The sequence below is a fragment of the Falco punctatus genome (genome assembly GCF_963210335.1).
Source record: "Falco punctatus genome assembly, chromosome: 6".
NCBI lineage: Eukaryota > Metazoa > Chordata > Aves > Falconiformes > Falconidae > Falco > Falco punctatus.
The window spans coordinates 88856001-88878738 of record NC_137585.1 but is presented as its reverse complement, the minus strand read 5'-3'; the positions used below and the strand labels follow the sequence as shown (position 1 = coordinate 88878738).

General features: G+C 39.0%; 1 protein-coding gene across 6 annotated transcripts in view; it reads left to right on the top strand.

The window, feature by feature from the left end:
* TAFA5 (TAFA chemokine like family member 5) overlaps positions 1 to 22738 on the top strand; it is a 522400-nt gene that overhangs the window by 179501 nt on the left and 320161 nt on the right. Inside the window, exon 2 of one of the 6 annotated variants that reach the window (XM_080394107.1) lies at positions 13211 to 13231. The exons of the other annotated variants lie outside the window; for them this stretch is intronic. Within the exon in view, the coding sequence (XP_080250233.1) occupies positions 13211 to 13231 (21 nt within the window). The remainder of the gene's footprint in view (positions 1 to 13210; positions 13232 to 22738) is intronic. 6 annotated transcript variants of the gene reach the window in all.

Below are 22738 nucleotides of genomic sequence, written 5' to 3'. Positions count from 1 at the left end.
TTTTATTTTCATCTAAGCAGTATCTTGTGATAAAGCTTAACCCAGAGGGTTGGGGTTTCTTTGGTTGGTTTTTTTTTTTTTTTTTTTTTTTTCCCCCCATAAATATTTCCTATGTTAATTATAAATGGTAATTATTTAATCTGATATTTTTTCCTGTTGTACCAAAAATAACTATATGACATGTTACACTCAAAATATTATTGGCAAAAGGTAACATACCATACATGGACCCGAGAATTTACTACTGGTGTATTTAAAATATTAGCAATCTAATCAGAGGACAGCAAGCAGGTTCAGAAAAACAGGTCTAAATTAATACAGAAAATTCTTCTAAATGAAATTACTCTTAAACTTGTTATGCAGGAGAAGTTGCTAATTTCTTCCTTTTTCTCAGGTGCTGTGCTCACCTTTCCAGCCCCCCTCTGGGTCAATGCTGTCAGTTCTCCCGAGGCAGAGGGGTGGTAGGAGGGATAATGGGGAGACTGCAGGATGCTTATCTTTGCTGGGAAGATTTCAATGTTTGTTGAACTCCTTCCTCCTCAGCAGTGGAGCCTACTGCTTGTTATTTCAGTGTGCTCCCTATGCTGCTGCCTTCTGGCTGCTCCCAGCTGGGGGGTGAGGTGACCCCCTCCCCATGCTCAGCTCCCTCCATGGGCTCTTGTTTCTTAAACAGCAACTAAGAAACTGTGTTTGCCAGACCCTTCCATGGAGGCGTGCCCAGGCAAGGGGGGGAATAGGCAGGTGGCCCTAAGGCAGGCACTGAAACCAGGCCAGGCCAGCCCTGAGCGCTGGGCTCTCAGCTCAGGGCAGAGCCTGTGACACTATGTCCTGGTTTAACCCCAGCCAGCAACTAAGTACCACGTAGTTGCTTGCTCACTCCCTGCCCCTCCCCGCCCGGTGGGATGTGGAGGAGAACCGTAAGAAGGTAAAACATGTGGAATGAGATAAAAAAAGTTTAATGGTTGAAAAAAAAAAAATAATAACAACAAAACCAACAACTATAATGAAGAGGAGAGGGAGAGAGAGGTAAAAAATTGAAGGAGAAAAAACTAAAAAAACCCAAACCCAAGAAAATGCACAATACAATTGCTCACCAACTACTGACCAATGCCCAGCTAGTCCCCAAGGAGTGATCAGCAGTTCCCAGCCAACTTTGTCCAGCTTATATACTAAGCATGACGTTTTATGGTCTGAATATCCCTTTGGATAGTTCTGGTCAGCTGTCCTGGTTCTGCCCCCTACTAATTTTTTGTGCACTTGCCCATTGGCATAGCATGGGAAACTTGAAAAGTCACTGATTTAGAGTAAGCACTACTGAGGAACAACTAAAACATCAGCGTGTTATCAACGTTAGTCTCATACTAAATCAGACACACAGCACTGTGCTGCCTACTAGGAAGAAATTTAACTGTCCCAGTCAAAACCAGGACACACTACTAGGAACTACTAAGAACATTCATCACCAGTCCTGGCAAACTGGAGAGGTCCCAGAAGACTGAAGGCTAGCCAATGTGACGCCCACCTACAAAAAGGGCAGGAAGGAGGATCTGGGGAACTACAGGCCTGTCAGCCTGACCTCCATGCCGGGGAAGGGTATGGAGCAGATCACCGTGAGTGCCATCATGTGGCATGTGCGGGACAACTGGGGGATCAGGCCCAGCCTGCATGGGGTTATGAAAGGCAGGTCCTGCTTGACAAACCTGATCTCCTTCTACAACCAGGTGACCCACCTAGCGGATGAGGCAAAGGCTGCGTTGTCTTCCTGGACCTTAGTGTAAGCCCTTGGCACCATCCCCCATAGCATTCTTCTGGAGAAACTGGCTGCTCATGGCTGAGCAGCTGAGGGAAATGGGCTCATGTAGTCTGGAGCAGAGGAGACTTGGGGGAGGTCTTAGTGCTCTCTACCTGGTCAGGAGGCCGTAGGCAGGTGGGAGTAGGCCTCTTCTCCAAGATAACTTGCGACAGGACAAAAGGAAACAGCCTCAACTTATGCCAGGGGAGGTTTAGATTGGATTTTAAGAAAAGTATTTTCACTGAAAGGGTGGTGAAGCATTGGTCAGGTTGCCCAGGGAAGTGATGGAATCACACTTAGCAGCATGGCTTAGCGGTGGACTTGGCAGTCCAGGTTTAAGTTGGACATGGTGATCTCAAAGGTCTTTTCCAACCTAAACGATCCTACGATTCTAGGAGGCATTATTCCCTATGTGTCTCTGATTCCAAATTCTTTATAGCACTCCTCATGAAGAAATAAAGCAAAGATAGTACATATATAAAAAAGAAACAGAAAAGAAAAAAAAATAATGGATAAGAAACAGAAGCTTTTAATAACAACAGGAAAAATTTTGTCTTTGAATATTTAAAGATATCTTTATTGTATCTCACAAACAAGTATCTTTTCCTTCTAATCTTCACACTAAGTTTGCCTCCTAAAACTAATTATGCATGTGATCAAATTAAAACAAAGTAGTTTAATTACCTCTTTTGGCACTAATTTATAGCCTCTAGATTCTTCCTAATTAAGAACCCTAAGCACTGTTTCAATCTTCTCCATCATACCTCTATCACCTGGTGTGATTCATACCTGCTAATTCCCTTCAGACACTAATGCTATATATCAGAAAGACATTTCCTAGGATAAAAGTGAACTTTTAAACTATGTAAGAGTTAAATGGAAGAGGTTTATATGCCAAAATTTTATCCTTAAACAAAGCATCACTATTCCTGTATTATATACATAGTCAATGCTCTGAAAAAGTCTGCAATTCAACTTCAAAATATTTTCGACTTCTCAAACGCGGTGGCTTAAAACAACTGTTTTTCATTGATTTGCTAGTTTTTCACTGAAACACCATTTTCTTTTGCTGAAATCCTTACAATGGTATTCTCCTGTGTATTTGTGTGTGTGTGTGTGTATGTGCAATGAAGCATTTTTAAATCTTATATGCCTTTTTTTTTACAAGGCAATGCTTTAAATTCAATGCAATATACAGTCCTTTTTCATAGGGAGTCTGAAACAGATGAAGGGGTTCTTTACAGCAGCTGGGATATGTTTAATGTACCTAGTGTGAATTGCTGTTCTTATCAAGGAAAAGCATAGAAATTTCACCTGAATGAAGTATGCTGGAATAGGCCAAAATTAACAGAAATTTTTCCTTACTTTTGCCAGTCTTGATTTTAAACAAATACAAATTTTGTAAGTCTAGGTATTTTTTAAAGCCACAGCAATTAAAATGCAAAATGTAAAGCTTTAAATGTTAATAAACACAGTAAATCTAGATTTGATAAATGGAAGGAAGACTGGGTTTGTTTCATTAGAACTAAAAGGTCTTCTACTGGCAGTACTCTGTTGTGTTACAATTTCTTAAAGGAAAATATTTTTATCATTCATAAATGATCCAAAATAAAACCCTAGATCTTCACATGTGCTGCTACAGGACTTCTGTAACAATCATTCAGAACAAGCTGAAATAAGAGATACCAACATTTAAATAAATGTTATTACACTTGGTAGAACTTTACTTTTCTCATTTTAAAAAAATGTACATAATTCTACACTACCACATGTGGGTGGAGTAGGAGTTCAAAACAAATGAGTCAATATTTTTCTTCAGGAAAAATACCATTAGCAGAGCATTCATGAGTAATCATATAATCACAGGCAACTGTCCCAGACCCATAATATATGACGACAGGCACGCTTTAAAGAAATAGCTCAGACAGAGGGAAAGCTCTCAGTATGGAAAAACCAAGATGTTATTCCAAAAACAATGAATAAAAACTTGACAAATTTCCTGCAACCAATTATAACACAGTCCCCTCAGCTGTAAAATGAGATTATTAACATTCCTGCTCTGCCAATCCTTAAATCTTTTCCCTAGTCATACTTGAAGTTCTTCAGTGCAAGAACTTTCCTCTTACCGTTTTAACTAGAGTCTGCCACAGTGGGTTCTGTTATATTCTGCTGAAGAACAGGAAAGGCAACTAAAAACACAAAGTCCCATTTTATTATGTTGTAAGGGTTAACGCTTTAGAATTGCTTAAGTTACATGACCAAAACTGCTGTTTATTTTTCACCATCTCTTGGATGTAGACATTTATGCATAACATACATAAAAAAGGCAGGAAAGACTAGTTTAAATATATTATTTCATTCTGTAAAAAGTTAGAAAAATCTAATCTACTATAAAATTTCCAGCTTGCTTTCTGCATGAAAGATTTGGAGAACATCTTTCTGTCAAACTTACTTAGAATATTTTGCAGTAAATTAGCAGAAAGCATGCATAACTGCAACCAGAACAATCACTGAATGGAGCTCAATATAAATTTAGAAGTGACTGCATTTCTTTCAGTGATGATACTTTACTACCACCTTTTAAACGACAAAGCCTTTGTGCCATGGTGTGGCAAAATGGAAACACTCTAAAATGGTAAAACAGTCTGGATATGAGCAGTCAAGTAACAACTTATTCCTACATATTTCCTACACAATAGAAACAGCGGGCCCTTCTAAAGTCTTATTTCTCTGTCATCCTTTCCCTTATAGACTTATCCCTCCCTCTAGACCTCTGCAGCCCTGTGACCCCCTAAACACCATATTGCTCTGTGGAGGAATTATAGAGGAATGAAGGCAGGTTAATTATCATTGATAATATACAGCTGTGGGCTGGCTTCAGGGGCGGTGGGTTGGCTGATGTGGATAATGTGCAGCTGTGGCTGGTTCATGTTAAGTAGTTAAATAGCTCTAAGGGGTATGGAAGAGGAGTATGGGATGAAGAGAGTCCTAGAAGAAGCAGAGGGAGAAGAGAGACACACTCATAATTATGAGTCTCCACGTCCTTCAGAGAGATTACTATTGACTTCAATGTGTCCTTCTGGATACGAGTAATCAGATAAAAGTACTTGTAGCTTTTGCCTACTGCAAACCAGCAAACGTGATTTTTGGTATTCATAGAATCGTAGGATCGTTTAGGTTGGAAAAGACCTTTGAGATCACCATGTCCAACTTAAACCTGGACTGCCAAATCCACCACTAAGCCATGCTGCTAAGTGTGATTCCATCACTTCCCTGGGCAACCTGACCAATGCTTCACCACCCTTTCAGTGAAAATACTTTTCTTAAAATCCAATCTAAACCTCCCCTGGCATAAGTTGAGGCTGTTTCCTTTTGTCCTGTCGCAAGTTATCTTGGAGAAGAGGCCTACTCCCACCTGCCTACGGCCTCCTGACCAGGTAGAGAGCACTAAGACCTCCCCCAAGTCTCCTCTGCTCCAGACTACATGAGCCCATTTCCCTCAGCTGCTCAGCCATGAGCAGCCAGTTTCTCCAGAAGAATGCTATGGGGGATGGTGCCAAGGGCTTACACTAAGGTCCAGGAAGACAACGCAGCCTTTGCCTCATCCGCTAGGTGGGTCACCTGGTTGTAGAAGGAGATCAGGTTTGTCAAGCAGGACCTGCCTTTCATAACCCCATGCAGGCTGGGCCTGATCCCCCAGTTGTCCCGCACATGCCACATGATGGCACTCAAGGTGATCTGCTCCATACCCTTCCCCGGCATGGAGGTCAGGCTGACAGGCCTGTAGTTCCCCAGATCCTCCTTCCTGCCCTTTTTGTAGGTGGGCATCACATTGGCTAGCCTCCAGTCTTCTGGGACCTCTCCAGTTTGCCAGGACTGTGTATAAATTATGGAGAGTGGATTGGCAAGCTCCTCTACCAGCTCCCTCAGTGCTCTTGGGTTTAAAAAACCCATGTACACCAGCCTCTTCCTGGTTTAGCTGCTTTTTAGCTTGCTTTCAATGAACACGTCTCCTGGGCCCAGAAAAGCGAAGTATTCTTGTAATATCACAGAATCATAGGAAAATAGATTCATTTTAGATTCAAAGGGATCTTGAAGATCATCTAGTTCCAACCCCCTTGCAGTGGACTAGGACACCTTCCACTAGACCAGGTTGATCAAAACCCCATCTGAACTGGCCTTAAACACTTCGGAGGATGGGGCATCCATAATTAATGTGGGCAACTTGTTCCGGTGCCTCACCAGCCTCACAGTGAAGATGTTATTCCTAATACCTAATTTAGATCTATCCACTTTCAGTTTAAAGCCATTACCCCTTGTCCTCTCGCTACATACCCTTGTAAAAAGTCTCCACCTTTATTATAACCCCCTTTCAATTATTGAAAAGCTGCAATAAGGTCCACATTGAACCTTCTCTTCTCCAGGCTGAACAACACCAATTCTCTCAGACTGTCTACATAGGGAAGGTGTTCCAGCCCTTTGATAATATTCATGGCCCTCATCTGGACCTGCTGTAAAATGTCCATTTTTTCTTATGTTGGGTGCCACAGATCTGAAGACAGAACTCCAGGTGGGGTCTCATGAGATTAGAGTAGAGGGGGAGAATCACCTCCCTTAATGTGTCAGCCACACTTCTTTTGATGTAGCCCAAGATACAGTTGGCTTTCTGGGCTGCAGGTGCATGTTGTTGGGCCATGTTGACTTTCTTGTCGACCAACACCCCGAAGTCAGTGCTGCTCTCAATCCATTTTCTGCCCAGCTTATGATTGCCCCAACCTACTTGAGGTTCTCATGGACCCACCTCTCAAGCCTGTCAAGGTCCCTCTGAATGGCATCCCTTCCCTCCAACCTGTTGGCCATATTACACAAATGTTCTTGGTCAGAGGACCCAGTAGGTTTTCAAAGCTCCGTTGTGTTTCTGTTGTAGTAGTGTGCTCTAATTGAATATGAAGCTATGGGGCATCATATAGTTTGCAAATAGACTGTGCCCTGATCTTAGGCAAATGTTTGGTAATTACAGATCTCCAAGACCGTTGGTTTTTTAATTACTTTAAATGTGATTATTATCCTTCTGATTCTCTCTGCAGCACTGTTACAGGGGACAGAGTCCTGTTGTGGTGTGGTATGGCCAACAGACATTGAAATTTTCTTAGGCTTTGCTGTTGGTTGGTGATTGATGTTTGGTCTCAGTCTACAGCAGCAGGTGGTCAGAATAGTGTATTTCTTTTTTCTCCTTCTTCTTCATCTTTTATGTTGGTTGTTTTTTTTTTTTTTTTAACTAGTAAACTTCCTGCATTCCTCCTCCCCGCCCCCCCCCCCCCCTCACCCACCCCACCCCACCCCCACCCCCCCCCCCGGCCCCGCTGCTTGTTTCCCTCCTTTCTTTGGGAATATAGATGATCATCTTCAATAGCTTCCTTTTCTGCTTTTCTTGTATTGAAACTACTGTAATCTTACCTGCTCATCTAACTACAAGAGATGGAAAGCTATAATAACTGCATCATCTCTAATCACATGAAAATGTCCTCTTTTAGTACAATAGACTGGTACTTTTAGTGACCCTGCATCTAGCTAGTTCAGATTCCTTGTTCATCACCCATGTGACACAATCTATTGTTCATATTTTTTATTAGAGTTTTCTTGATGGATAATATATCTAGAGGTTGCTGAATCTGACTCTCAAGATGAGTCAGTTTTACTCCTTCTCCGTCTCCTACTCCTCCTGACATTTCTGCATCAGAAGAAGTAATATTCTTTGAGTCATTTTTTTTTTTTTAGAGATCAAAGGGAATTCAGTCTGAGGAAGCCATATCCACATGCATCAAACAGGAAACTTTCAGAATATTAGTGCAACCTATTGAACATTTTTATGGCCCCTTACTTTCTGGCTTCTGACAGCTTCCTATGAATTTTTTTCCCCTCCTTATCTTTTTGGTTCAAATATCAGTAGATCTGAAAAGCAGAGCGCCAAGGAGACTGTTCCCTTTGATTAATAAATGAATATATTTGCTGTAGAGCCAAGAATGGAACATCTTGTAACTGTTGGCAGCATTACTAAAAGAATAAGTATCCTCATGGAAAGGGGCAGACCATAACAAGAGTTTTGATCAAGAGGAAAGAAGACAGTCTTAGAAAGGCTTTCAAGAGTTGTTGCATTACTGTAAACAGCTATCTATTTTCTTCTGGACATGGTCCAGTGACTGCAGGAACTAAACAAGTCATTTTCAGGCTCATGATTTTGAAACCAGACTTTTTTTTAGCTACTTGACTTCCTTTCTTCCTTTCTGGCAGAGTCGGCCTGACTTCATAGTCCACTGCCAGGAATGTGGCATTCATATTTTCTAGCTCAGGAGGTTACCACTGCAAATCTGCAAAAGATGGCTATCATTTTCCATTCCAAAGTGTTCATTTCTGCACTGCTAAAGAAAACTGGAGTGTGTCATATAAGACATTTGGGAAATCCGTCCGTTTCAGTGAGTTCATCACAAGATTAGTGGTGAGAATGAAAGTCCCCATTTGACCATCTCCCATGCAGAAGAGATGATAAATGCAGGATAGTCCCCTATTTTAACTTCTCTAGTGGCTATAGAGATACAGTAAGCCAATGCTACTCCTCCTTCACTGCTACTACTCCTGTAAAGGAGATGCCAGGGAAATAAGCTGGAGCACAGCCTACTCTGGCTGTCTCCCTAGTTGTGTTATGACTGGATGTTTTTCTTGAATGTGACAAGTAAAAGTATTTCCTTGTGTAGACCTTGTATTCTCTGAGCCTGGGATGGTAAACAATTCCTGACTACATCCTATCATGGATCTGCTACATCCACCAGATTTTCAGTGCTAAAGAAAATATGTCAGTCTGTGTAGATTCACAGATTCACAGTCTGCTCCTATGAGCCAATGACTACCATGCGTGAAGGCAGCCATAGTATTAGGAAAACCATTTGTCTAGGATTTACTTATTTTAACAGTTTCAGCCATTTTATTCTTCTCCCCCTGCCCCCAGAGAGAAAAGAAGGAAACAAACAGGAGCACAAATATTCTGCTCAAAATCTTCCTTGAATTCAGTAGATTCTTTGGGTTCTGACTACAAAACTTGTCCCTCAGACACAGCAGTGGCTTTTTGAGTCGTAGACATCAGTGGAATGTAATTAAAGCACAATTTTAGTGCTCATAGGCAATAATAGAATACATTTGTTGGACCAAAGTCCCATTTGATTTAGGGGGATTCTAGAGCTTGTACAAAAATTTCAGTGAACATCAAGGAAATTCCTGAGTTTTCTGCTTGTCTGGATGGTTTAAGAAACAGTGAGTACAATCTGAGGCAAAGTTCTCTCTAAGTATTTAGAGATATAGTCCTGACTGACTTGGTGTATTAGAAGGAAGTACACATAATTTAGTCTGTATAAATATATGTATCAATATATGTGTATGTGTGCAAGTAGTTATGTATCTTTCAAGATGTGGCCATAATTAATTTGGCATGGATTTTGTTATTTTATTAACTTGATGCTGTAGTACGGTTCCTTTGTAAATTGGTGAAAGTGATTACCAAAGGAATGATGCTCATTCTGCCACTGGATGATTCAAAGGAAGATTTTGCATAATAATTCCTGACAAGATATCTTCCAGTATAACACTATAAAAACAGAACATTTGGGAAGACAAGGAAACTTCAATAACTATTTTTGTAAAAAAAATATGCAATAGAAACTTCTAATAAGATGTTAGAGTTCTGTAAAGAGGATGCTTTTTTTTTGGAATAGACACACATTCACTGAAAAATCACGTATATGTATGAACCTATAAATTATCATTATGATAAATTACATAAACATAAATAAATAATATAAAACACAATTAATAAAAATAGGCAGAAACGCTAATGCATAAAATAATATATTTATATACATATATATATTTTTACATATTTAAACATTAAGCATATTCCTAAGTCTTTCTTTAGTCATTGTCTTCTTAATAAAACATTTTCTTGCATTTTTTTTCCTAAGTTTCATACAGTCTGAAAACCTTACCGTGTAAGGATACCTCTTAAAGATTCATGTTGCTTGATGTGTAATTATCTATAGCAAAAGAGAAGGCTATTTGATTCTTTCTATTATTATATGACTAAATTGATACCATGCACATGGAGGAAGATCAGTATACTAATGTGAGCTACATTATCGGTCTCATAACCTGAGTCAGAAGAGAAGTGACATGTCCCAGATCAGGACTTGAAGCATGTGCCAACTTTATTAAAATTGTAAGGCTTTCATGAATTCAGCCCCATGAACAGTTACGTTTCACCGGCGAGGAACTGCCCATTTTGATTACTCTGAGCACTGCTGGAGTCTGTTTCCTTTGATTCATGACAGCTCCTACTCGTTGCTCTTGGGCCGCTGTAGACCTGTCACTTGCAGGCTGGCATCTGCATCTCCTCAGCTGCTGGGACTGGGCTGCAGCTGGTCCTTTTGGAGACAGCAAGGGCTGCTGTGATGCTGCCAGAGTGCATGGTGTCCTTTTACCAGTAGGAAGGGTGTAGGTTCTTGGATGACATGGCTTCTGCCTGCTCACATAGAACAAAGATCCAGTTTCTGCACTGGCAGGAACGTAATGTCTTGGAGTTGGCATGAGTATTTGGTTTCCTACCTGGTGCAGGATGTCCTTTGGCAGAAAGCAAAGATGAGGGACCTGCTTCCTTAAGTGGCAAAACATCACTGTGAATCTAGGCTGACAGTAAAGACTTGATTCTTACTGGCTTTGAGGAAGGGAGAGAAGGGGAAGAAAAGCTTTTAGTGTTTGGGTTCACACTGAAGTACCTAATTTGTAGGTAGAGATGTGATGGTTCCTGCTGTATATAAAATAATGACCAACACTGAGAAAACATGGTATTATTTCAGTTGACAGTGGCTTAGTTTCTTCATAAGACTGAAAGGAAAATTAAGGGCTGTCCAATACATGTTTTCTGCAAAATACTCATTTTGTTCCTCATCTTCTATAAACAGATCTTTTGATGTGATTTTTTCATAAATTTTTATCATAAATTTCATTAGTCTTCCAGTTTTTCTTTCATACTGCTAGCTATTTAGAGGGTGTCTAAAATATTGCTGTGTATTATAAAAAAATAAGACTTTGTAAAAAAAATAACTCTCACTAGCAATAACAATAATACTAAGAATTAATCCCTCATATCTGGTTGGAGAGTTGACTACCGTTGTGAAAATTTAGCCTTGTCCTTGTAGCAAATGATGGCTGTGAATTGCTTTGGCATATTATCTTCTATGGACTTACAGTGTAATTAGTGTAATATTTATTATGCTTCATTAACTATTAACTATATACAAGTTACTAAATTATTTAATTTTCATAAATGGAAGTTATCTTTCCATAATTCTAATAATTAGGACGTTTTACTTAGAACTTTGTCTCAAAGTCAGTGAGAAGAAATTGACTGTTAATGAGAAAAACCTGCTTTTATTAGAGAGCTATTTAACATAGCTGAGTATTTTTCTTGGGGCCCAGGCAGATGTTAAAGCAAGTGAAAATAGTAAGATTTCATACTGACTTGTAAATACTAATGCTGCTCATTTTGAGTAAAAAAAGCCAAATTCATATGTTTCAAAAACATTTTGTGTCAGTAACCTTGTTTTTTGATGCAAACATGCATGTTATAATAAACAAAGCACAAGCTCTGGTGTTTAAAATAGACCACTACAAATGTGCATTGGTTTTAGATGGGTTATATATGTACCTGTCATACTTGTCATGAAATACTGGGATTTATCTGCAAGAAAAGATGTCATATTTGGATAAAATGATATCAGGGTGAAGTATCAATAACTTTAATTATTACTGAAAACAGGGCTATTCTTGGCTGTCTTACACGTTGTTTTTATTAGCTAAGTTCCACCAGTTGACATGAGGAGTAGCCTCTCATGTGTCTTGTTAATAAGTACATCAAATACCAGTGAGAATACAGAAACTTGTAGTCTGCAGTCTCACCTAGGTCTGTTTTCTTGCGGAGCAGACCAGGAGCTGTTTGGAATCATGACAGTTAGTGGAACTGTGAAGGTACACTGTCACCTTGAATCAGAGTAAGGAGTTTCTGTGTATCAAAGGATTAGAAAATTAGTTATAATTGAGGAGTATCTTTTCGTTTGCCTTAAAATTTTACCTGCAGAAATTGGCTAGCATCTAATGGGTAAAATGAAAAGCTGATATAAAATAATAAGAAAATTATCAGGTAGGTCTTACTATTCAAGATGAATTTATAATGCAAAAACCTATAGTAAGCAATAATATAACAAAAGTGTGTGTTATGGCGGTTTTAATAATTCATAAGAGTAATAACATGGAGAGAAACTTATCTTTTAAAAATCAGTGATTTTCAATTTACTATTTAAAGCATTATTTATTTCTACTAGCCTCCGGCTGAGTTACAGACTGAGGTGGGTAAGTACCAAAGACTGTAATTGTATCAAAAGTCCTTGCTGATACACTGTTTCATCTCTTGTAGATGAGGCTGTATTAACACTTGGGATGAATTAACCCTTAAAACTCTGAATCAACAATGTTAAAGCCAATGCTTTCTCATATTTAACATATGTAATTTTCTGCTCATTATTGAACTATGCTGAGATATTTTTTAAATGCATGGGTTTGGAATTATTTCCTGTCTTTTCCCATCTAATTATTATCTTATTATCTGCTCCCACCCCACCCCCACCCCGCCATTTTTACTGTAAAAAACCAAATTAAATAGAATTGCTTTCCCAAAAGGATGGACATTTTGGTTGCTCACTGTTTTATATTTAGGGCTTGTCATTGATAGACTCATTCTCTGGACATAATGGAGGAAGCAAAATGTCCAAACTGGTACTTGCAGGTGTCTTAGACATACGGGAAGAAAAACAGATGCAGAGAAGTGATACTTCCAAAGCATTTTGAAGAAGGATAGACTTATAATGGGACTTGGAACGTCATGGTGTCACTGACATTTAAATATGAGTCTATGCAAAAAACATATTATTTTTCTTCGTCATTTGTAGACTTAGTTGTTTGGTTTAATAGTCGTCCTGGCTTAATATTTCAATAACTATGCTGTAGAAATATCTCCTCTTGGCAAACTTTCCCTCTAATGAATAAAATGTGTTGCTAGCTCCCTTTTAGTAATTTAAAATAGAAATTATGATAAGCAAAGTAAACCAAAGAAGGAGTTAATAGAAAAATGAAGCTGTCGTCAACATCTTGGCCCTCAGATCTTTTAAAATATCGAGACCACTTTGAAAAAAGTCCTGGGGCCCAGCCTCTTGATTTTAGCCTTATTCTTCCTATAAGACTATTTATTACATGGAAGTGATTTTTGTTTTTTTGTTTTTTTTTTTCCTTAACATGAAATATTTTATGTGATTTTCCTAGAGGGACCGCTTGAAGGTTGTGGTAAGCGACTAGTTTCTTGGAATTTACTCCTATTTGGACCCTGATGGAATTGTAGCTGACCTTATTGCATCTTCCACTAAGTAGTTTTAATGTACTTACCCTTGTCTAATCAATTACTAGTGTGGAAGCAAAATTCTTATTCCTTCCTAGCATGTTGAACTTGCTGATGACTCTTACTTTCTTCTCCTGTGCTATGAGCTCCTTCCACCAAGTTTATTTCACAAAAGCCTCTTAATTCCTTACAGCTTTCCCTTCATGTAAAAAAAAACAGTATAGGGCAGCTGGCCAAATAATTTACTTAGAGATCTAATGTGTTTTTCTTTATGTGCTGGTTTTTTTGTTGTTTAATAAAAGTTTTGAAGTTGTTGCTTTTTAATTATGTTTTGAAGTCACGTGCAGCATGGTATTTTCTAAAGAAAAATGTATACCTTCTTTGAATCAGAAGCTGAAAGCTAAAATTCAAATTCCTTCTTCACACTTTGCCCCTGCTCCAGCGTGGTTCCTTCCCATAGTCTGCAGTCCTTCAGGATAAACCTGTGCCAACATGGGCTCTGCAAGGGCCACAGTGTCTTCAGGAAATACCCACCTGCTCTGGGATGGGGCTTCTTCATGGGCGGCAGTGTGGATATGTGCTCCACCACTGTGCTCTCACTGGGCTGCAGAGGGGCAATCTGCTTCACCACGGTCCTTTCCAGGGGCGGCAGGGGGATATCTGCTCCAGCCGGTGGAGCGCCTCCTCCTCCCCCTTTTCTCTGGCCTTGCTGTCTGCAGGGCTGTTTCTCATGGTTTTTTTTTCCCACCCTCTTCACCGGTCTCTGGCGGTTTTGCCTTGCTTAAATAAATTTCCCAGATGCGCTGCCACACAGGCCTGTGGAGCCCTATGGCAGGTGGGCTGGAGCCGGCTGGAACCGGCCGTGCCCGGCCCAAGGCAGCCCCGGCCGCGCCTCACAGAGGCCGCCCCCAGCCCCGCCGATGGCACCGGGGCACTAACGGCCTCTTCAGTGGGGCAGAACTGATTTTGTCCAATAACTGTGGTAAGTGATTTGTCATCTTTCCTTTTCTTTCCCTTGTTCCTAATGCATGTTCGTAGGCAGTTGGGACAGTGCATTGCATGTGATGGATGTTATTTTCTGTGCCACTGGAGGTGACAGTGGCACTGTGGTTTAGCCACCACACTGATGGGAGCCTCATGACACATAAGAATCTACATAGAGTACAGTAGAGTCTTAATTTCATTTGTCAATACAGTTTCTCAGCTGATAGTGCTGAAAGAAGTTATCCAGAAGGGTCTTGGAGATACATCTCTCTAAAGTGTAGTGCTGCCTTGGAAGATGCTGAGTCTCCCTTGTCACACTTAAGTAACATTCTGCTGAAGACTGAGCATCCTGATTTATTAACAGTTTCCAGCCCTGACATCTCTGAAGAGAACTATGAAATATAATTTCAAGTGGCTTTTTTATTGAAATGAAAACCAAGCATTGACAAGAGAAGTGAAAAAAAAAAAAAAAAGCCAAAAAACAAAACACCCACAAAAAAACCAACCCAGAAAAAAAACAACAACCCAACCAAACAAAAAGTCTCCTCAGTCCTTGAAGTATCAATTGACTTTTGATCCAGTCAGCTATTTCTGCTTTCTGTAAGAACTGATTTTTGTCTTACATAAATGGACATATGCTTGACCCTTGAGGCAGATTCAGGTTGATAAAATCCCAACACATTTCCTTCAGTGGTATTTTGAGCCTGTATGAATATGTTACATTTTTTATGCAAATATATTAGAAGTTTTGTGGACTAGAATGAGAATAAGTAAGCGCTGCAAATTGAATATGGTGGTAGGGAGGTGATAAAAGTTTATTCGGAATTGAGTTAGCAGACTGGATCTTTATTTATTGGGCTATTTGGAATGCTTGGAGCTGAGATTTTGTGTACTTTCTTGGTAGTTTTATTTGTGTCATGTAGCTACTTGTGCAGCTGAAAAGATACCAATTCTGATTTTCTTAACAGGGTGAATAATATGTATGGTTATTTTGTAGACATTAGATAGAATGGAGGATCATTCGGTGTTTTGGTTGGTTGTTTTTTTAGGGGCTTTTTTGCATCGATTTTCAATGGTAATCTCTTTTTCCACATCTCTCAAGTCCCTGAACCTCAGGGCAGGGACTGGGGGAATTAAGTCCTTCCCATAGTAGGAGATCAGGTTTTGAGAGCACCTTGAACAACTGGCTGCTTTTAGACCAACATACATAAGTCCATGGGACCCCATGAGCTGCATCTCAGGGTCCTGAGGGAAATGGCTGATGTAGTTGCCAAGCCACTCTTAATCACATTTCAAAAGTTGTGGTGGTCAGACAAAATCCCCAGTAACTGGAAAAATTTACTGGGTTAAAGAAGCACCACATCTCTTTTTAAAAAGAGTAAAAAGGAAGACCCTGGGGTCTACTGACCAGTCAGTCTCACTTTCCATGCCTGATAAGATGATGGAGCACAATCTCCTGGATCACTTGTTGAAACCTGTGGAAGACAGGGAGGTGATCAGAGACAGCCAGCATGGCTTCATCAAGGGCAAATCGTGCCTGGCTAATCTAGTGGTCTTCTAAAATGTGGTGACTGCATCAGTGGAAAAGGGAAGAGGCATGGATCTCATCTACATGGACTTCTGTAAGACCTTTGATATGATCCCCCACAACATTCTTGCTGCTGAATTAGAGATATGTGGGTTTTGTTGACTCTTAGATGGATAAGGAACTGGCTGAATAGCCATGTCCAAAGAGTTATAGTCAGTGACTCAGTGTCCAAAGGGAAACCAGAAATGAGTGGTGTCCCTTGAGAGTCCATACTGGGACCAATATTATTTCATATCTTTATCAGTGACATAGACAATGGAATGGAGTGCACCTACAGCAGGTTTGCAGATGACACCAAGCCGAATGATACAGTTGATTTGCTTGAGGGAAAGGATGCCATCCAGAGGAACCTTGACAGACTTGAGGAGTGGACCCATGTGAACCATGAAGTTCAGCAAGGCCAGGTACAAGGTCCTGCACCTGGGTTTGGACAATTCCCAATATCCATACAGTCAGGAGATGAATAGATGGAAAGCAGCCATATAGTGAAGTACATAAGGATACTGATAGATACAAAATTGGAAATAAGTCAGCAATGTGCAGCCCAGAAAGCCAATGGTATCCTGGGATGCATCAAAAGAAGGGTGGCCAGCAAGTCGAGGGTGGTAATTCACCCATTCTGCTCTTCTCTGATGAGATCCTTCCCGAGTACTGCATCTATCCCTGAGGCCCACAGCACAAAAAAGATGTGGACCTCTTACAGCAGGTCCAGAGGAAAGCCATGAAAATTGTCAAGAGTGGTGGGACACCTCCCCTGTGAAGACAGTCTGAGTTGGCATTGTTCAGCCTGGAGAAAAGAAGGCTCTAAGGAGACCTTATTGCGGCCTTTCAGTGCTTCAAAGGGCTTATAATAAAGGGCCTGTAGTGACAGGACAAGGGGCAATGGTTTTAAACTTTGAAACTGAAAGAGGGTAAGTTTAGACTGGACCTAAGGGAGAAATTCTTTGTGATGAGGGTAGTGAGACACTGGAACGGGTTGCCCAGAGAAGCTGTGGGTTCCCCATCCCTGGAAGTGTTCCAGGCCAGGTCAGATGGGGCTTTGACAGTGGAGTTGGACAAGATGGTTTTCAAAGGTCCCTTCCAACCTAAACCATTCTGTGACTCCATGATTCTAATATTCAACCACCACTTTTTTCTAACTATAGCTAAACTACTGACAAGTTATTTTAGTACTTAAATGTTACCATGGTAAATATGAAAGATATAGTAAAGAGTACCTTTGAGAGAAAGCGTACATCAGAAGACCCGGTGTGTGTGTGTGTATATATATACATATATACATATATACACACATATATACACACATATATATACACATATACACACACATATACATATACATATATATATACATATATATATACACATATATATACACACACATATATATACACACACATATATATATACACATATATATACACACACATATATATACACACACATATATATATATATATATATATATATAAAATAGTGGTATGTCATTTGGCCCATTTTTTTCCAGTATTTCTGTTGTTGGCATATTACTGCAAAAAATACATTTTTCTTCATTTATTTTTCTCTAGTCAGGTATCAATAGTCTTCTTCTTATTTACCTATTTTTGTAACCATGGCGAGGGAATAATACATGAATTGCAATAACTGCAGTTGTAAATAAGCCTGTCCCTTTAAAGGAAAATGTAGGTGGCTTTCATTGAAAGACTAGACTTAAAAAGGCATTTTTTGTGCTTGCAAAATAATGTATAAATAAATACACTCATATAGGTTATGCTCTTAGGAAAGAAAAGGAGGAAGCAATTAACCTGAGTCTTTTAGCTACTTAAAGCAGTGATTCTGTAGTCTTGCCCTCTTTCTTTATCTGTACTAACCCTTCAGAATGGAAGGAATTTTTAAAATGTGTAGTGCTTTGAAAATGGTATCTCTGAAAAAGAAAGATTCTCTCCATCCATCTGTATCATGACAAGCCAAATTTACAGGTAGCTTGTTATCTGTGTGCATCCTACAACACTCAGATTTCAGCTAAGTTGAACAAATCTACTTTTATTGTGATCTGTTTAGCAGTGGAATGAAAATAATAAATTGCCTTTAGAATGAAGTTTCAGACAAGAATACTTGCTTGGATTACTTTCTGTAAACTGCAAAGCCATGCTTCTATCAAACATAAAACACTTCTCTCTCCCTCTCCTTTCCCTATCTAATGTCAGCACTAGAAACTGACAAAACCATCTTTAATAAAGACAGACATACCTTTGAAAGAAATTGAGAAAGTTATTATTCAAATTTGGAAACAGAATTAAAGTTAAAACTCAACTTTAATTATTTTTTTTTTACATTTTATTTCACTTGTTTGCTTTGTTTATATGTATGCCTAATGTAGTACTTAAATAAGAATTAAAAAATAATTAAAAAGGGAAAATTACTTTGTACTACTCAGAAATCCTGCCCAGTTGATCTTTGCATAAAATGTATTGATAAAGAAGTATGTTCATTATTCATGTTCCAGTAAGACTCGGTGATTTCTGAAATTGAGTAACCATGGAAACACAACTGGGTAACATAAGGAGGAAAGTGCAGGGGTAAATTTACAGTCAGTCTTTTAATCAAAATTTATTATGTGGATTCTGTTTTTACAGTGTAATTGACCTCAGTTTTTAAACTAATTTCTTACCAGTTTAAGAGTGTGCAGGTGTATTATATATATGTATGCATACACATATAATATGTATGTATGAAATATAGCTATTTGAAATAAATGTTTTATTTACTTTTGTTACAGTTTTTTTTTTTTTTTTCTGATTTTTTTTAAACTCTGTAAATTCTAGCCAGAAAACTTACCGGCTTCTTCTCCTTCATTTTTGTTTCATAGAACTTTTTTTCTAAATGAGACTTTGAGTATTCTTCCTGAGTTATAAATAAATTTTAAAAGGCAAATTTGTAAAGCATTATGTGATAGAATACTACAGTATTTCGAGCATTAGGAGGATCACAGATGGATTATCGGACAAAAGTGTAATAAAAATGTTACAGATGTTAGGTAAAGTCACTTTCTTGTTACTGTATAAAGCATATGTTGTTGTTATTGTGATAAATTGCAGAACTTGTGGAGTTTTGCGTAGTACTTAGCACACATTCCAGTGTCTGTCTTTTATATTGCTTGTGATTGTGGACCAAAATGATGTGTTTGCTTTTTTAGGAAAGTATGCCCCAGGTATTTCTGGACTATGCTTTTTATATAATGACCTGGTGGGTAATGTTTTCTGTGTAGCATTGCGAACCTCAGCCTGCTATCTTTTCTTAATGTTTTTAATCCACATGAGGATATGCCTTCTTGTATGACAGAAAATGTGTTGAGTTCTGTGTGGTTAATAGCAGCAATTTTAAAAATTATTCTTGCTTTCTCTCACTATCTAAAAACTGTAAGGAACAAATATGTTAAGCAATAAGGGCAAAGAGAAGCTTTTTAGCTTCTGTACTTTAAAGTTTTTAAATTTGTAATTTGTGAGTTTCTTTGGGATAAGGGTGTTTGTCTGAATTCAGCATTTGTTGGTGAGGATGTCTTTCCTCCTGAGTATTCTTTTTTTGCCACATTTCCCTCATTTGTCTTCTCCTGTCACATAGAGGAAATGAAATAGGAAGCTGGGTCCTACAATGTATTCTCTTGGTTCTGGTGCAACCTCTAAAATGCATCAAATGTCAGGCTATGCCCAGTGTGAGCAATTCATAAAGAAATAGCTTCAACATCTTGATCACAGTCAGGCTTTTATTATGAAAGTAGCTGGCATAGAAAGACACCTTTAGAAGTGTGAAAACAAGAAACATGATGAAGTAAAAATGATAAAATTGAGCACAGCACTGTCACGATACAGCTGCTGTCCCTAGCAGTAACTGCTGCTTTCAACAGTAGTCTATGACTGCCAGGAAACCCCACTCGCTATGGGGAAGTAATTTCTGTTGGTTAACTTTCATTTTAATATGAAAGAAGAGATCAAGGCAGAATCCCATGTGTGAAAAACTATGAACTTTGATAGTTTGTGTGTGTCCATAAAACAGCCTTATGAAGCCCCTTTATATTTAAGATTTTCCTGAAGGCACACTTTATCCCATCTGGCTCCAAAAGTAATTTTCTGTATATTACAAATGAATGTAGTGTGACAGAGCTTTCCAATCAAAAGAATATATTCAGAAATTTAGTAAAGCTTTTGACACTGTTTCGCATAGCATTCTCCTGGAGGAACTGGCTGCTTGTGGCTTGGGACCCGTGTACTTTTTGCTGGGTAAAAAAATGGCTAGATGACTGGGTCCAAAGAGGGGTGGTGAATGGAGTAAATCCAGTTGGAGGCCAGTCACAAGTGGTAGCACCCAGGGCTCAGTATTTGGGTCAGGTTTTTTTATTATCTTTATCAATAAGTTGTAAGCAGGTGGAGGTAGGTGTCTTCTCCCAAGGAATGAGTGATAGGACCACACGAAGTGGCCTCAAGATGTGCCAGGGGAGGCTTAGATTGGACATTAGGAAAAATTACTTCCCTGAAAGGGTTGCCAAGCAGTGGAACAGGCTGCCCAGGGAAGTGTTTGAGTCACCATCCCTGGAGGTGTTTAAAAGACTTGTAGATGTGGCACTTAGGGACATGGTTTAGTGATGGACTTGGCAGTCCTGGTTTAATAGCGGGACTCAATTGTATTGAAGTTCTTTTCCAACCTAAATGGTTTTATGATTATATGCTTCTATGAAGTTTTAAGTAAGAGAAAAAAAGAAAGAAAAAAAGGGGGGGGGGGGGGCGGGGGAAGTTAAGTAGATATGGAAATAATTTGCATTGTAGAAGGTGAAATCTCTTCTTAATTCCCTGGAGTTCAGTAGGGGAGACACCTCATTATCAGTGGAACAGTCTGTGGTATGGCAATACAAAATCACAGGTACTGCCTTAGTTTCCCATAACTCTCCTAGTAAGGGTTTATACACCTACACTTGCTACTGCCTTCATCTCACTGAAGGATGGATTTAAGTCCATCTGATGTATCGTTTCCTTGCAGTGTTCTGAAGTTCTACAACTCAGAGTCAACAGACTCAGTAGCTCTTTGCCTATCACTTATAAGCTGGCCCATGTGTTTATAGTCTTCAGGGGAGGCATATATGCTGATAAAATCTAGATCCAACCCACCAGCTGGTTTAAAACAAGGTTCCTTGTTTGGACATGGTAGTCGCTATGGACCCAATTATCCATGCCTGCCACCTCTCATGGTCATTTATAGCTATGTGATAAGGTATATAATACTACTATGATTTAAAGTAATTTCATTCCTGGCATGCTTATATGACAAAGACTGCAAAAAATATGATGCAATGGAGTATCAAGGAATTGATATTTGTGGTATCAGGCCTTCAGCATTACAGGAAATCAAAAGTTAAAATTGATGAGTGTCAGAACTTAGAAGGAGCTAGCTAGAACCTTTCTTATTTTATTTTAGTCTTCTAATGAGGTTGCAGAGGTGAAGACCAAAAAGCACTTATGCTATCCTGAAATAAAAGTTTAATCTGGAGGATCATTTTTTCTCATGACGGCATCAGGGACACTTCCTACTGCAATCATTACACCAAGGAATAAATGGCTACATCATTATAACTCTAGAAATAAGACATCTTTAACACACCTTGGCTATATGGAGCTTGAACTTAGAGCTGCATATATTAAAGAAGACACTAATTTAGGTATCTTCGTGTTTTTTCTTAGCTTGATCTAGGAATTTTCTTTCCTGTGTTTTTTTTTTTTCAGTCAGACTAATTTACCCAAATGTGTTCCTCCTTCCAAGCAGTTGTCGAGACAGAAACACCCAAGAATTGAATCTGTGTTAATTTCTACAGCTTTATAAACTGCAGTTTAATATTTTCTAAATTTCAATTTGCATTCCTTTTTTGAAACTAATGTTACCTACATTTCAAGACTTTTAAAAATTATTTTTTATTTTCTGCATTACTATCTTACAAGTACCGTGACTCATATTCTGGGAAAATATTGTAAGCTGTTGTGATTTTTCCACTTTCCCTCTTTTCTAAATGTTTCTCCTGGAAATGCAATGAAAAGATGTCATCATATAATGTTTCTTTTACTTACATTAACCACTACTTCACATTACCTGCTAAAGTCAATGAGATGAAAACCATTCTAGCTTCCTGCCGTAATGAAGTTTGTTCAAAATACAATCCTGTTAAAGTCAAAAGAGAACATACCACATAAAGAGATACAAGAACTTACTCTTAGTCTGTTTAATATCTTCTCAAGCAAGTTTGTATTTAAACAAAATGCAAGAAATAGATAGTAATCCAGTTACAAAAATACAAACATTTACTACCTCATTAATAATATCCTTAAAATTATTATAGAAATGGTTTTAGAAAAAAAACCATGCTAGTGTCTTTTTGATGGTGCTGTGCTCACCCTTCCAGGCTCCTTTTGGGTTCTCAGGTTGATGGTTGGTGGCTTCTCCCAGCCCACAGTGGGTACGGTTGTGCAGTCACCATCCTGGGGTCTTTGCTGGGTGTGGTGTGATGTTCATGGTGGGAGTCCCCATCTCCTTAGTCCTGGGGCCTGCTTGGGTTTATTTTTATGTATTTCCTTGCCTCAGGCTGCTTTCTGGTTGCTCTCAGCTCAGGGCAGAGCTTGTGGCCCTTTACTAGGAACAGCAGAAGGTGTCATTACTGTGCTACAATTTATTTTTAAAAGTACTTTTGGACACAGTCAGCCACATAGGTTTTGGTGATGATGGAACTACATCTTCAAACAAAAAGTCTGTTTCACTGGGTCAGAAAGCCAGGTTTATATTTCCAAGACATTTGTGGGTTTTTTGTTCTAGTTTATGTCATGATTTGTCTCACCATTCTCTCAGA